General features: G+C 47.1%; 1 protein-coding gene across 1 annotated transcript; it reads left to right on the forward strand.

The window, feature by feature from the left end:
• Positions 1-8,730: 8,730 nt before the first annotated feature.
• LOC144485862 (uncharacterized) lies at positions 8,731-9,586 on the forward strand. The gene has a single exon (XM_078203938.1). The coding sequence runs from the start codon at positions 8,731-8,733 to the stop codon at positions 9,499-9,501; it is 771 nt and encodes a 256-aa protein (XP_078060064.1). The 3' UTR covers positions 9,502-9,586.
• The last annotated feature ends 5,408 nt before the right edge of the window (positions 9,587-14,994 follow it).

The following is a 14,994-nucleotide window of genomic DNA, read 5'->3' on the forward strand; positions in this document are numbered from 1 at the left end:
AGTTGAGGAGGAACTTCTTCTCTCAGAGGGTGATGAATCTCTGGAATTCTCTGCCCACTGAAGGAGGCTACCTCATGAATATGTTTAAATCACAGATAGATGGATTTCTGATCGGCAGGGGAATTAAGGGTTATGGGGAGCAGGCAGGTAAGTGGAACTGATTCACTTCAGATCAGCCATGATCTTATTGAATGGCGGGGCAGGCTCGAGGGGCTAGATGGCCTACTCCTACTCCTATTTCTGATGTTCTTATGTTCCAGAGAGCCAGCAGAGACATAATGGACCAAATGATTTCTATTTATGCTGTATCATTCTCTAAAAGAGTGAACATTCAGTATCAGGGACAGAGAGAAGAACCAGTGACTGTGCGATTGAACCCAGCCAGAATCAGCACCATAAAGGGAGGAGTGAGAGGGACACGGTGTAAAAGCTTTGAAACCATTGCATGGTCCTGCAGCAGAACTTTGAGAAATGGAGCACAGCAGATCACCAATTCTCAATATTTCATTAATTTACCTCAAATGCTAACAATGTTATTTTGAATTTACTGTGTGAGGTTTCAATGGCAGTTATTACCCAGCATTCGCTGCGGGTGTGAAAGTGCCCTATTCATCCACAGGAGCCCAGTACGCAGGCGCAGCGCTGTATCTGGTTCATGCGCAGTGTTACTTTGCTCGGAGGCCTACGAGTGCGGGAGACACTTATTTCAAGGGGTGAGAATCGGTGGGGCGGCGGGAGGAATGGAGCCGGGATTCGGGGTGGGGAGGGAACAGAGGCTTCACAAACATCTGCTGTAGGCCGCAAGGCCTGAATAAGAGCCTTCCGGTCCCGGGTTTGCGGCTCCGGGGATTTTATCCGGGATCAGGCCTAGTGCCGTGGCCGCCATCTTTGTTCAGCGGGGAGCAGAGCGCATGCGCAGCAAGTGGGCGGAGCTTCAGGATTTGGGTGACCAGGAGAGACAATGTTTGAGTCATTGACTGACAGGCCGGGTTCATGGATGCTGCCTTTCCCGGGGGAAGGTGCTGCAGGGGGAATAACAGAATAAAAACATGATCAAAATTAGGAGCAGGAGGGGGCATCTAGACCCATCGAGGCTGCTCTGCCATTCAGTAAACACATGGCTTAACTCAATTTTCCTCCAGCCCCAACCTCTCTAACTCATCACCTCCTGGAAGGTAAAATTGTATATAACACAGCTTTGAATATACTCAATGAGGCGGCCTCTACTGTTCAATGAGGGAGAGAATTTCACAGCTTACTTAACTTCTGAGAGAAGCAATTTCTCCTCATCTCTGTCTTAGATCATTATTTTTAAATTGTTCTCGCAGTTCCAGATTCCGTGTTGAGGGGTAAACCCTTTCAGCATTCACTCTGTCAAGCACCTTCAGAATCTCATATGTTTCAGTAAGATCACGTCTCATTTATCGAAAATCCAATGAGCATAGATGCACCCTGCCGAACCTTTCCTCATAAAACAGACCCCTTCATGCCCGAAATCAGCTCATGAACCTTGTCTGAATTGCTTCCAATGTAAGTATATTCCATCTTAAGTAATCTTATGCTAGAAAACAGGAGGGGAGAATGTTATGGATTTATATTCAGGACTGACAAATGACTGTTGGGGGTGACACAGTGGTTAGCACTTCTGTCTCATAGCGCCAGAGACCCGGTTCAATTCCAGCCTCGGGTGATTGTCTGTATGGAGTTTGCACATTCTCCCTCTGTCCATGTGGGTTTCCTCTGGGTGCTCTGGTTTCCTCCCACACTCCAAAGATGTGCAGATTAGGTTGATTGACAGTGCTAAATTGTCCCTTTGTGTCCCAAGATGAGGGGGAAGGAAAGGGGAGGATTAGTGATGTACGTACATCAGGTTACAGGGATAGGGTCTGAGTAAAGGTGCTCTGTTAGAAACTTGATGCAGACTCAATGGCCCAAAAGGCCTCCTTCTGCACTGCAGAAATTCTGTGATTTTGGAATCTCCTTGGTTAGAAGAAGAGGATTTTCAAGCAATCTCAAACCCCCAAAAAATGTGTATCTCTTAATTTCAAGCCACAATTAACACATGACTCTTGTAATCTCCTTTTGCAGGGAGTTAGAATATTTGAAGATTGCAATTCTTCTCTGATTCCAGTGCTTCTGACTTTCCAGCCGCAGGTTTCAAATTAGAAAACAGTGAAATTGTTTCAGAGGTGAGTATTGTTGAACATTTACCTATAATTTTGAATTTTCGTGCTGTGCTCTGTTATCTGTACTCTGGTTCCACGTCTCTGGGGCTGGTGTGACTCCGTTACTGTGGATCTGAATCCATGTCCATCCATTGCTTTGTTTCACCCCTGCCCTCCCTGATCACCTCTCTGTCATTGTCAGTTCAGAGAAGGATCTGCAGGTTGATACGTGGGATGAAGGCGTTGTTTTGTGAGGAAAGTTTGGGCCTGTACTGACTGGAGTTTAGAGGTGACCATAGTATTGACATCACATTGTGAGGTAGTGATTAGTATAGATGAAGAGAGGATGTTTCCAATGTTGGGGATTCCAGAATTAGTCGGCAGATTGTCAAAATAAAGAGTCCCCCATTTCTGATGGCGAGGAGGAGAAATGTCTTCCCTCAGAGGGCTGTTAGTCTTTGCAAGTCTCTTCCCCAGAGAGCAGTGGAGGCTGCATCATTAAATATACTCAAAATACAGAGATTTTTGATCGAAAAGGGAGTCAAGGGTGACAGGAAGAAAAGTGGAGTTCAGATCACAATCAGATCAGCCATGATCTTGATGGGGAGACGATGGCCTTGTGGTATTATTGCTAGACTATTAATTCAGAAACTCAGCTAATGTTTTGGGGACCCGGGTTTGAATCCTGCCATAGAATCATAGAAATCCTACAGTACAGAAGGAGGCCATTCAGCCCATCGAGTCTGCACCGACCACAATCCCACCCCATAGCAGCTGGTGGAATTTGAATTCAATTAAAAATATCTGGAATTAAGAAATGACTGATGACCATGAATCCATTGTCGATTGTCGGAAAAACCTATCTGGTTCACTAATGTGCTTCAGGGAATGAAAGCTGCCATCCTTAACTGGTCTGGCCTACATGTGACTCCAAAGCCACAACAATGTGGTTGACTCTCAACTGCCCTTCAAGAGCAACTCGGGATGGGTAATAAATGCTGGCCAGCCAGCAACATCCATGTCCCATGAATGAATAAAAAAAATTCACTTGAGCAGCTTGGTGGGCTGAATTTCGAACTATTTCTTACGATCTGTCAGGAACATGAAATGGTGAGTGTCGATCAGCATTAATTAGCACCTTCAGGAGAATTGGGTAGTGTATATTAAAGTTTAAAGTTTATTTAATAGTCACAAGTAAGGCTTATATTAACACTGCAATGAAGTTAGTGTGAAATTCCCCTAGTTGTCACACTCCGGCACCTGTTCGGGTCAATGCACCGAACCAGCACGTCTTTCAGAATGTGGGAGGAAACCCATGCAGACACGGGGAGAACGTGCAAACTCCACACAGACAGTGACCCAAGCCGGAAGTCGAACCCGGGTCCCTGGAGCTGTGAGGCAGCAGTGCTAACCACTGTGCTACCGTGCTGCAGAATGCTAAATGGAATGAGAGAGAGAGTGTATGTGTGAGGGGCGTGGGTGGAGATTTAAAGAATGTTCCATAGAAACTACAATTGTCTGTTTTGAATTACTATCATGTGCTGACAGTGATGATTTTATTGGAAGGAGAGGTTTGGAAAATGGAAATCTCAAAAGAGTCACTTGATTCATAAGGACGTGAAAATCATCAGCCTTTTTAACATCAGTGTGAGTGGAAAAGCACTGAGATTCACACACCCGTATCAGAGTGTTCCAGTGCACTGATTGTGGAGAGACACAAGGACTCAGACACCATGGAGAAACCATGGAAATGTGGAGACTGTGGGGAGGGATTCAGAGCCCCATCTGAGGTGGAATCTCATCGACGCAGTCACACCGGGGAGAGACCGTTCATATGCTGCACTTGTGGGAAGGGATTCAATCATTCATCGAATCTGCTGAGACACCAGTGAATTCACGCTGAGGAGAGGCTAGTCACCTGCTCACAGTGTGGGAAGGGATTCAGAGATTCATTCACCCTGCGGGGGGGAGGGGGGGGGGAGGAGCAGGGGGGGAAAGAGAAGGGAGGGGAGGGGAGGAGCAGGGGGGGAAAGAGAAGGGAGGGGAAAGAGAAAGATTGAGAGAGAGAGAAAGATTGAGAGAGAAAGAATCCAACCCCTGTAATCGCTTGTGAAGTTGTTGGTGTCTCTGGAGGTTGGATGACCGATTGAATCCCTTCCCACACACAGAGCAGGTGAATGGTCTCTCCCTGGTGTGAACTCGCTGGTGTGTCCGCCGTGTGGATGACCTCCTAAACCTCTTTGAGCAGTGAGAGCAGCTAAACGGTCTCTCGTCAGTGTGAATGCGCTGGTGGACCATCAGTTCCCGAGAGCTTTTGAAGCCACTCTCACAGTCAGAGCATTTAAAGGGTCTGTCTTGGGTGTGAGTGACCTTGTGGCTCAACAGGTTGGGCAACTGAGTGAATCCCTTCCCACACACAGAGCAGGTGTACGGTCTCTCTCTGGTGTGAACCCGTTGGTGTGTCAACAGATTGTTCAACCGAGAGAATCCTTTCCCACAGTCAGAGCAGGTGAACGGCCTCTCCCCAGTGTGAACTCCCTGGTGTGTTTGTAAATGGGATAACTGACTGTATCCCTTCCCACACACAGAGCAGGTGAATGTCTCTCCCCAGTGTGACTGCGCCGATGAGTTTCCAGTGCAGATGGGAACCTGAATCCTTTCCCACAGTCCCCACATTTACACAATTTCTCCATGGTGCGGGTGTCCTTGTGACTCTCCAGGCTTGACAATCAGTTCAGTTACAACATAACATGGGTGCGGTCTCTCTGCTGCAATGTATTTTCAGGCTGTTTAACTGGTTAAAGTTCTTTCCACAGTCACTCAGGTGTGTTCATGTTTCAGTGTGTGTGTGTCTCGGTGCTTTTCCAGTCACACTGATGTTTAAAATCTCCTGAAGCAGACAGAGCAGAGAAACATTTCCATTCTCGGTTCAAAGGTCGATGATATTCAGGTCCCAATGAACTGAGTGACTATGTTAGATTTTGATGTGAAGTTTGGTTTGATCATCGTCTTTAAATCTTCACCTTCTGATATCCTGCAAAAGGAATTTACAAAATTCATCAATGTCAGCACAGGATAGAAATTCAGAACAGACAGTTCTAGTTTCTCTGGAACATTCTTTCCTCTCTCATTCCCCAAAAGCTGTGAATCTCCATCCCACACACTCTCCCTCCATTCTCACTCTGCTGTATCTAATATTCACCCTCCCAATTCTCCTGAAGGTGCTGATTGAGGCTGATTGATAGATCCACGCTCACTGCTTCCTGTCCTGGGCACAGAGAGAGCTGAAAATTTCCATGCAGGCTGCCAGACAGATAAATGTCTACATTACTGGAGTAACAATGTGTGGAATGTACAGACCGGATTCACTTCATTCCCTTCAGTTGCTGCAAGTCCCCAATTTCCCCCAGAATGAGAAAAGAAATGGAAAGGGGGAAACATTGATTTCCTCCCAGATGTTCTGATCGATAAGGGAATTAGGGGATATGGGGAGCAGGCGGGTAAGTGGAACTGATTCGCTTCAGATCAGCCATGATCTTGTTGAATGGCGGGGCAGGCTCGAAGGGCCAGATGGCCTACTCCTGCTCCTATTTCTTATGTTCTTATGTTGCCCAGAGGAGGAAGTTTCACTCTGAAGCTCATTGGACAACTTCCACATTGTGACATCACAATGGAGCCCTGCCTGAATCAGCCAATATTAATCAGTCTCTTCCGCGACGACTAGTTCTGGAAGTTCTGGAAGACCAGAGTGTGGCTCATGTTGTTCCGCTGTTTAAGAAGGATTGCAAAGAGAAGCCTGGTAATTACAGGCCGGTGAACCTGACAACAGTGGCGGGTAAGTTACTGGAGAAGATTCTGGCCAACCTTTGGATAATCAAGGTCCGGTTAGGGAGAGTTGTCAGAGATCCTGGGTACCAGCAACTTTAGGCACTCTTAGTCGACTTGAGTACAAACAGCACTGGACACCGCGCACAATCCAATGTGGGGCCTTTAATGACTTGTGCACAAGGAGAAACCCTGTGCAGCTGTCCCGCAAGTGGTTTTGATGTTACAGAAAAATAACCCAGGTCATCCTCTGATCGGGGGGGCTGGTGGGAGGAGGGGGCGGGACCCAGGTCATCCTCTGATCGGTGGGAGGAGTGGGTGGGAGGAGGGGGCGGGACCCAGGTCATCCTCTGATCGGGGGGGCTGGTGGAGGAGGGGGCGGGACCCAGGTCATCCTCTGATCGGTGGGGGGAGTGGGTGGGAGGAGGGGGTGGGACCCAGGTCTTCCTCTGATCAGTGGGGGGAGTGGGTGGGTGGAGGGGGCAGGACCCAGGTCATCCTTTGATCAGTGGGGGGAGTGGGTGGGACGAGGGGGCAGGACCCAGGTCATCCTCTGACGTGCTATGTTAACAAAATCAACAGTTACTAACCGAAATATAAAGCATCATGTGGTTTAGCTGACTTGACCATATTCCTATAGTTATTCAGTCATTAAAGACACAGTCATGGAGCATTAAACTTGCCGAGCAGGGTTCCTTGTATCAACACACAGGCAGCTGCTTTGTGAGACTGCGAGCAGCACAGACAAGTCAGAGATAAGAGTGTCTTGAGAAGAGAGATTCATTGTGAAGGCTCAGGGACGGTTGATAAGATGTAGGAATTCTGTGATTCGAATGAACATTCTAATTCTAATGGTAACTAGTGGCGTGCCGAAGGATCGGTACTCGGGCCTCAACTATTTACCTTTTATATAGATGATCTGGAGGAGGGGACTGAGTGTAGGGTAACAAAGTTTGCAGACGACACAAAGATAAGTGGAAAAGTGAATCGTGTGGAGGGCGTAGAAGGTCTGCAGAGAGATTTGGACAGGCTGAGTGAGTGGGCGAGGATCTGGCAGATGGAGTATAACGTTGACAAATGTGAGGTTATTCACTTTGGAAGAAATAATAGCAAATTGGATTATTATCTAAATGGAAAGAAATTACAACATGCTGCTGTGCAAAGGGACCTGGGGGTCCTTGTGCATGAGACGCAAAAACCCAGTCTGCAGGTGCACAGGTGATCAAGAAGGCAAATGGGATGTTGGCCTATATCGCAAGAGGGATAGAATATAAAAGCAGAGATCATAGAAATTATAGAAACCCTACAGTACAGAAAGAGGCCATTCGGCCCATCGAGTCTGCACCGACCACAATCCCACCCAGGCCCTACCCCCATATCCCTACATATTTTACCCGCTAATCCCTCTAATCTACGCATCCCAGGACACTAAGGGGCAATTTTAGCATGGCCAATCAACCTAACCCGCACATCTTTGGACTGTGGGAGGAAACCGGAGCACCCGGAGAAAACCCACGCAGACACGAGGAGAATATGCAAACTCCACACAGACAGTGACCCAAGCCGGGAATCGAACCCAGGTCCCTGGAGCTGTGAAGCAGCAGTGCTAACCACTGTGCTACCGTGCCGCCCAGAGATGTCTTGCTGCATCTGTACAGGGCATTGGTGAGGCCGCAGCTGGAATACTGTGTGCAGTATTGGTCCCCTTATTTGCGGAAGGATATATTGGCCTTGGAGGGAGTGCAGAGAAGGTTCACCAGGTTGATTCCAGAGATGAGGGGTGTTGATTATGAGGAGAGAATGAGCAGATTGGGTTTGTATTCATTGGAATTTAGAAGGCTGAGGGGGGATCTTATAGAGACCTATAAGATAATGAAGGGGCTGGATAGGGTAGAGGTGGAGAGATTCTTTCCACTTAGAAAGGAAACTAGAACTAGAGGGCACAGCCTCAAAATAAAGGGGGGTCAGTTCAGGACAGAGTTGAGGAGGAACTTCTTCTCTCAGAGGGTGGTGAATCTCTGGCATTCTCTGCCCACTGAAGTGGTGGAGGCTACCTCGTTGAATATGTTTAAATCACGGATAGATGGATTCCTGATCGGTAAGGGAATTAGGGGTTATAGGGATCAGGCGGGTAAGTGGAACTGATCCACTTCAGATCAGCCATGATCTTATTGAATGGCGGGGCAGGCTCGAGGGGCTAGATGGCCTACTCCTGTTCCTATTTCTTATGTTCTTATGTTCTTTCCTCTCTCATTCCCCGAAAGCTGTAAATCTCCATCCCACACACTCTCCCTCCATTCTCACTCTGCTGTATCTAATATTCACCCTCCCAATTCTCCTGAAGGTGCTGATTGAGGCTGATTGACAGATCCATGCTCACTGCTTCCTGTCCACCACACACAAATCATAAGAAACAGGAGCTGCAGTTGGTCATTCAGCCCATCGAACTGCCTCAACCATTCATTGAGAATTGGCTGATCTACCGCAGCATCATTTCCCATGCTATCCAGCAGATAGAGAGAGAAAAGAGCCAATGTTTCGTGTCTGGAGAGAGGAAAGAATGTTCCATAGAAACTAGAATTGTCTGTTCTGAATTTCTATCCTGCACTGACACTGATGACCTCTGTAAACTTGTTTTACAGGATACTGAAAGAGGAATCACAGGGCGAAATCTCAAACGTCACATCTAGATCTGACAGAACAGTCTTCAACTGAAGAGAGAGGCAAGGATACCTGCACCATGGAGAAACCATGGAAATGTGCGGACTGTGGGAAGAGATACAGAGTCCCATCTCTGCTGGAAGCTCATCGGCGCAGCCACACTGGGGAGAGACCATTCACCTGCTCTCAGTGTGGGAAGGGATTCACTCGGGAATCCAACCTGCAGAGACACCAGCGAGTTCACTCTGGGAAGAGACCGTTCACCTGCTCTCAGTGTGAGAAGGGGTTCACTGATATTTCCACCCTGCGGAAACACCAGCGAGTTCACACTGGGGAGAGGCCGTTCACCTGCTCTCAGTGTGGGAAAGGGTTCAGTCAATCATCCCACCTGCAGAGACACCAGCAAGTTCACACTGGGGAGAGACCATTCACCTGCTCTCAGTGTGGGAAGGGATTCACTGATTTATTCACCCTGCGGAGACACCAGCGAGTTCACACTGGGGAGAGACTGTTCCCCAGACTGTTCACCTGCTCTCAGTGTGAGAAGGGATTCAGTCAGTTATCCAACCTGCGGATACACCAGCGAGTTCACACTGGGGAGAGACCATTCACCTGCTCTCAGTGCGGGAAGGGGTTCAGTCGATTATCCACCCTGTGGATACACCAGCGAGTTCACACTGGAGAGAGGCCGTTCACCTGCTCTCAGTGTGAGAAGGGATTCAGTCAGTTATCCAACCTGCAGACACACCAGCGAGTTCACACTGGGGAGAGGCCGTTCACGTGCTCTCAGTGTGGGAAGGGATTCAGAGTTTCATCCCAGCTGCTGAAACACCAGCGAGTTCATGAGTGATTCCAGGGGTTGGATTCTGCTGTTATTGTTTCTGCTCTCAATTACATCCAGGACTGCATTTTGTTCATTCTCACAGTTGGTCAATGGGGAGGGTCGGAGGGTTTCTTTCTGCTGGACTGGCCGGTCTCATGACTTTGCCTCCAGTGGGATGATGCTCTATGAATCTTGTTGCAAATACCTGGTTTCAAATTTCACAAGGATCACAGAGTGACAGGGTGTGAGGAAGTTCAAAGATAATTAGTAAGGATTTTTGTTTGAAACCCCCCAAATGCCCATCCAATTTCCTTTGTAATTGTTTTTTGTCTCCACTTCCTCCACCCTCGTAGGCAGCGAGTTCCAGGTCATTACCATTCGCTGCATCAAAATATTCTTCCTCACATCCCCCCCTGCATCTCTGATCCAAAACCATAAATCTGTGACCCCCTCGTCCTTGTCCCGTCAGCTAATGGGAACAGCTTTTTTTTGTCCAGCTTATCTAAACCTGTCAGAATCTTGTCCACCTCTATCAAATCTCCCCTCAACCTCATTTTCTCCAAGAGGAACAACCCCAGCCTGACATTGACAATAAAGGACAAACAAACAGAAATACCTGAAATCAAATGGGAATGTTAAATTTCTGTTTTAAAGAAATCATGAATATATTGTCCCGTACAATAAAGGGATTTGAATAACTCAGCTTGGGTGCAGTTGAATGAAATGTACCAATCTCGTATCCACCCACAGTCTAGAAGAAGTGTGGAATGTGTAGCTGGAAATCCCTCCCTAACAGCACTGTGGGTGTACTTACACCTCAGGCATTGTAACAGTTCAGGAAGGCAGTGTTGGCGCTGATCGTGGCCGAAGCAGCTACATACAGCCACATATTCTGTTGTAACTGAAGGACTGCAGATTAAATGTGGGGCATTATGGGACTAGACTATCTTGACCACATTCCTGTGACTGCTCAGTTTCTGCAATCATGAACCATTAAAACTGCTTAGCAGGGCTCTGAAAGAGGACCTGGTGAGAATATTTACTCAGAATGAGTTAGAATTAAACTTATTCCAGGACCAGCTGGTGTTCAGTGGCTGAGATTCCTGAATCTGTAAAAAGGGGGTCTGACCAATCAACAAACAGTGGTCGGTAGTTAGTTAAGAAGCGTTCTCATGCATTGTTTAAATTATTTTATCATAAATTTGTGATCAGACCTGTGAGGGACTTGTAACCCAATAGTTGTTGAATTGACGGTAAATTCCAAGTAGCACTGGACTGAAAAGGGGGTCTGACCAAGAAGTGAAGTGACCTCAGGCATTGTTTAAATGTCATCATCATTGGCCAACTTCCCCTTTGTGATGTCACAGTGGAGCCATCCTTGAATCAGCCAATAGGAATCTCTCTGCGCCGCGGTGACGTCTCCGGGTTCCAGTGCGCAGGCCCGGGCGCGCGGACCCGGGAGCCCCGCCCCCACCTATTGTTCCCCTCCCCCTGCACCACATCGAGCCAAGGTTTCCAGGCAACCGGCTGACGGCTCCGGTCAGAGCGAGAAGCTGCTCGGTGATCTCCCCCTCCCCCCGGCCCAGGACTGCGCAGGTCCAAGGGAGAAGGAAGCTGTGAATTGCAGGGCAGATCCCACCCCCTGACCTTCTGAGGTGTTGACCAATGGGAAGAGTTGGAGGACCGGAAGGACTCTGGTTCTCCACCTGATCAGAGCGCTGGCTTTGTGTGAATGAAGATTGAGCTTCAGACAGACTGAAACTTCCTCCTGTCTCCAACATCTGTGAGTAAAACACTTTCTTTTCTCCCCCTTTCCATTTCTTTTCTCATTCTGGGGGAAATTGGGGACTTGCAGCAACTGAAGGGAAAGGAAGTGAATCCAGGGAGGCTGCAGACTCTGGAAAGGTTGGCCCAGGTCTCTCTCTCTTAAAGACATTGACATCCTTTGCTCCCTCAGCTTGACACATTTATTTGTCTGGCTAAAAGGATGGTCTCTTTCCTAATGTTCACAATTAAAGGGCTGGTTTCCCCAGGAGATGGCTGACATTTAAGGGAACAAATTAATATAGGACAGAGATATGTCTAGTTTTGTTCTATTGTACAGATTAGATTTTATTTATAGTCCTGTAATAAAGTACATTTATTTGGAGAGAAAGCGAAGATGAGGTGGGATTTCTTCACTCAAGGATGTGGTGAAGCTTTGGAATTCTTTACCTCAGAGGACTGTAAAGCTCAGTCATCAAGAATTTTCAAGTAAGGGTTTGATATGTTTCTAGATATTCAAGATATCAAGGGATCCAGGGGATACTGTGGGGAAAATGGTGCTCAGGTACATCTGGGTGGCACGGTGGCTCAGTGGTTATCACTTAAAGGGCAGGAGATGGCTGACATTTAAGGGGACAGTAAATTAATATAGGACAGACATATGTCCAGTGTTGTTGTATCAGACAGGTTTATTCCTGGTCCTGCAATAAATACATTTATCATTCCAATCTTGTCATATTGTACTGTAGCTACATTATATATTTCCAGTTATAGAGTCATTCCAGCACAGAAGGAGTCCATTGGACAACTCGAGTCCATGCTGACTCTCACAGTAACTTCATAGTTTTTTTGCACTGTTTTCATGATTTTCACAGTGACTTCATTGCAGTGTTAATGTAAGCCTCCTTGTGACACTAATTAATAAACAATCAAAACTAAACTATAAAACGCCTTGGCGAACACTTACCCGAAGATCAGAGGCTGAATGCCCTTGATCTCCGGGTAAATGTTCTCCAAGGCGGCCTTCAAGACTCACGACAGCGCAGAATCGCTGAGCAGAAACTGATAGCCAAGTTCCGCACACATGAGGACGGTCTCAACCGGGATCTTGGGTTCATGTCACACTATCTGTAACCCCCACGACTTGCCTGGGCTTGCAAAATCTCACTAACTGTCCTGTCTGGAGACAATTCACACCAGTTTAACCTGTGCTTAACCTTCTCTCCACTCACATTGTACCTGTAAAGACTTGATTACCTGTTAAGACTCGCATTCCAACCATTATCTTGTAATGGAGTTTGTGTCTATATATGTCCTGTTTGTGAACTAAATCCTGCACACAGCTGATGAAGGAGCAGTGCTCCGAAAGCTCGTGCTACTGATAAACCTGTTGGACTTTAACCTGGTGTGGTGAGACTTCTTACTGTGTCTACCCCAGTCCAACGCCGACATCTCCACATCCAGACAGGAAGCAGTGAGCATGGATTTGTCAATCAGCCTCAATCAGCACCTTCAGGAGAATTGGGAGGGTGAATATTAGATACAGCAGAGTGAGAATGGAGGGAGAGTGTGTGGGATGGAGATTTACAGCGTTTGGGGAATGAGAGCGGAAAGAATGTTCCATAGAAACTAGAATTGTCTGTTCTGAATTTCTATCCTGTACTGACACTGATGAATTTTATAAACTCCTTTTGCAGGATAGATTTGCAGAAGGTGAGGATTTACAGGCAGAAATCTCAAATCAAACAACACATCAAGACCTGACAGATTTATTCATTTGCTCGGGTTCTGAATATCATTGGCCTTTGAATCTAAAAGAGAAATCTTTTTCTGTTCTGTTTGCTTCAGAATTCTTTTTTAACATAAATGTGACTGAAAAACCACTGAAACACAGATACACCCGAGTGAGTGTGTTCCAGTGTACTGTGTGGAAAGAGATTTAACCAGTTACACAGCCTGAAAATACATCGCAGCATTCACAGTGGGGAGAGACTGTACCCGTGTTCTGTGTGAGAGTTAACTCATTGTTGAACCTGGAGAGTCACAAGAACACCCGCACCAGGGGGAAACCGTGTAAATGTGGGGACTGTGGGAGGCGATTCAGGGTCCCATCACGGCTGGAATCTCATCGACACATTCACACTGGGGAGCGGCCATTCACCTGCTCTGTGTGGGAAGGGATTCACTCAGTTATTCAGCCTGCAGAGTCACAATCTCACTCACACCAATGAGGGATCCTTTAAATGCTCTGACTGTAGCATTGGCTTCAAAACCTCCGGAGAACCAGTGTCCCACCAGGTGTCACACTGAGGAGAGACCGTTCATCTGCTCTCACTGCACAAAGAGGTTTAAAAGCTCATTCAATCTGCAGCGACACCAACAAGTTCACACTGTACAACATGCTACTGTGCAAAGGGACCTGGGAGTCCTTGTGCAGGAGTCGCAAAAACTCAGTCTGCAGGTCCAACAGGTGATCAAGAAGGCAAATGGGATGTTGGCATTTATCGCGGGGGGATAGAATATAAAAGCAGAGATGTCTTGCTGCATCTGTACAGGGCATTGGTGAGGCCGCAGCTGGAATACTGTGTGCAGTTTTGGTCCCCTTACTTGCGAAAGGATATATTGGCCTTGGAGGGAGTGCAGAGAAGGTTCACCAGGTTGATACCGGAGATGAGGGGTGTAGATTATGAGGAGAGATTGAGCAGATTAGGTTTGTACTCGTTAGAGTTTAGAAGGCTGAGGGGGGATCTTATAGAGGCATATAAGATAATGAAGGGGCTGGATAGGGTAGAAGTGGAGAGATTCTTTCCACTTAGAAAGGAAACCAGAACAAGAGGGCACAGCCTCAAAATAAAGGGAGGTCAGTTTAGGACAGAGTTGAGGAGGAACTTCTTCTCTCAGAGGGTGGTGAATCTCTGGAATTCTCTGCCCACTGAAGTGGTGGAGGCTACCTCGTTGAATATGTTTAAATCACGGATAGATGGATTTCTGATCGGTAAGGAAATTAAGGGTTATGGGGAACGGGCGGGTAAGTGGAACTGATTCACTTCAGATCAGCCATGATCTTATTGAATGGCGGGGCAGGCTCGAGGGACTAGATGGCCTACTCCTGCTCCTATTTCTTATGTTCTTATGTACACCCAGATCCCTCTGCCTATCAATACTCTTAAGGGTTCTGCCATTTACTGTATATTTCCTATCTGTATTAGACCTTCCAAAATGCATTACCTCACATTTGTCCGGATTAAACTCCATCTGCCATCTCTCCGCCCAAATCTCCAACCGATCTATATCCTGCTGTATCCTCTGATGGTCCTCATCGCTATCCGCAAATCCACCAACCTTTGTGTCATCCGCAAACTTACTAATCAAACCAGTTATATTTTCCTCCAAATCATTTATATATATTACAAACAGCAAAGGTTCCAGCACTGATCCCTGAGGAATGCCAGTTGTCACAGCCCTCCATTCAGAAACGCACCGAGTCAGTTTTGTATCCACCTTGCCAGCTCAACTCTGATCCCATGCGACTTCTTCTGCACCAGCCTACCATGAGGGACCTTGTCAAAGGCCTTACTGGAGCCCATGTAGACAACATCCACTGCCCTACCCTCATCAATCATCTTCGTCACTTCCTCGAAAAACTCGACCAAGTTCGTGAGACACGACCTCCCCTTCACAAAACCATGTTGCCTCTCACTAATACGTCCATTTATTTCCAAGTGGGAATAAATCCTGTCTCGAAGAATCCTCTCC

This window comes from Mustelus asterias, unplaced genomic scaffold (genome assembly GCF_964213995.1).
Source record: "Mustelus asterias unplaced genomic scaffold, sMusAst1.hap1.1 HAP1_SCAFFOLD_241, whole genome shotgun sequence".
In the NCBI taxonomy this organism is placed as follows: Eukaryota; Metazoa; Chordata; class Chondrichthyes; order Carcharhiniformes; family Triakidae; genus Mustelus; species Mustelus asterias.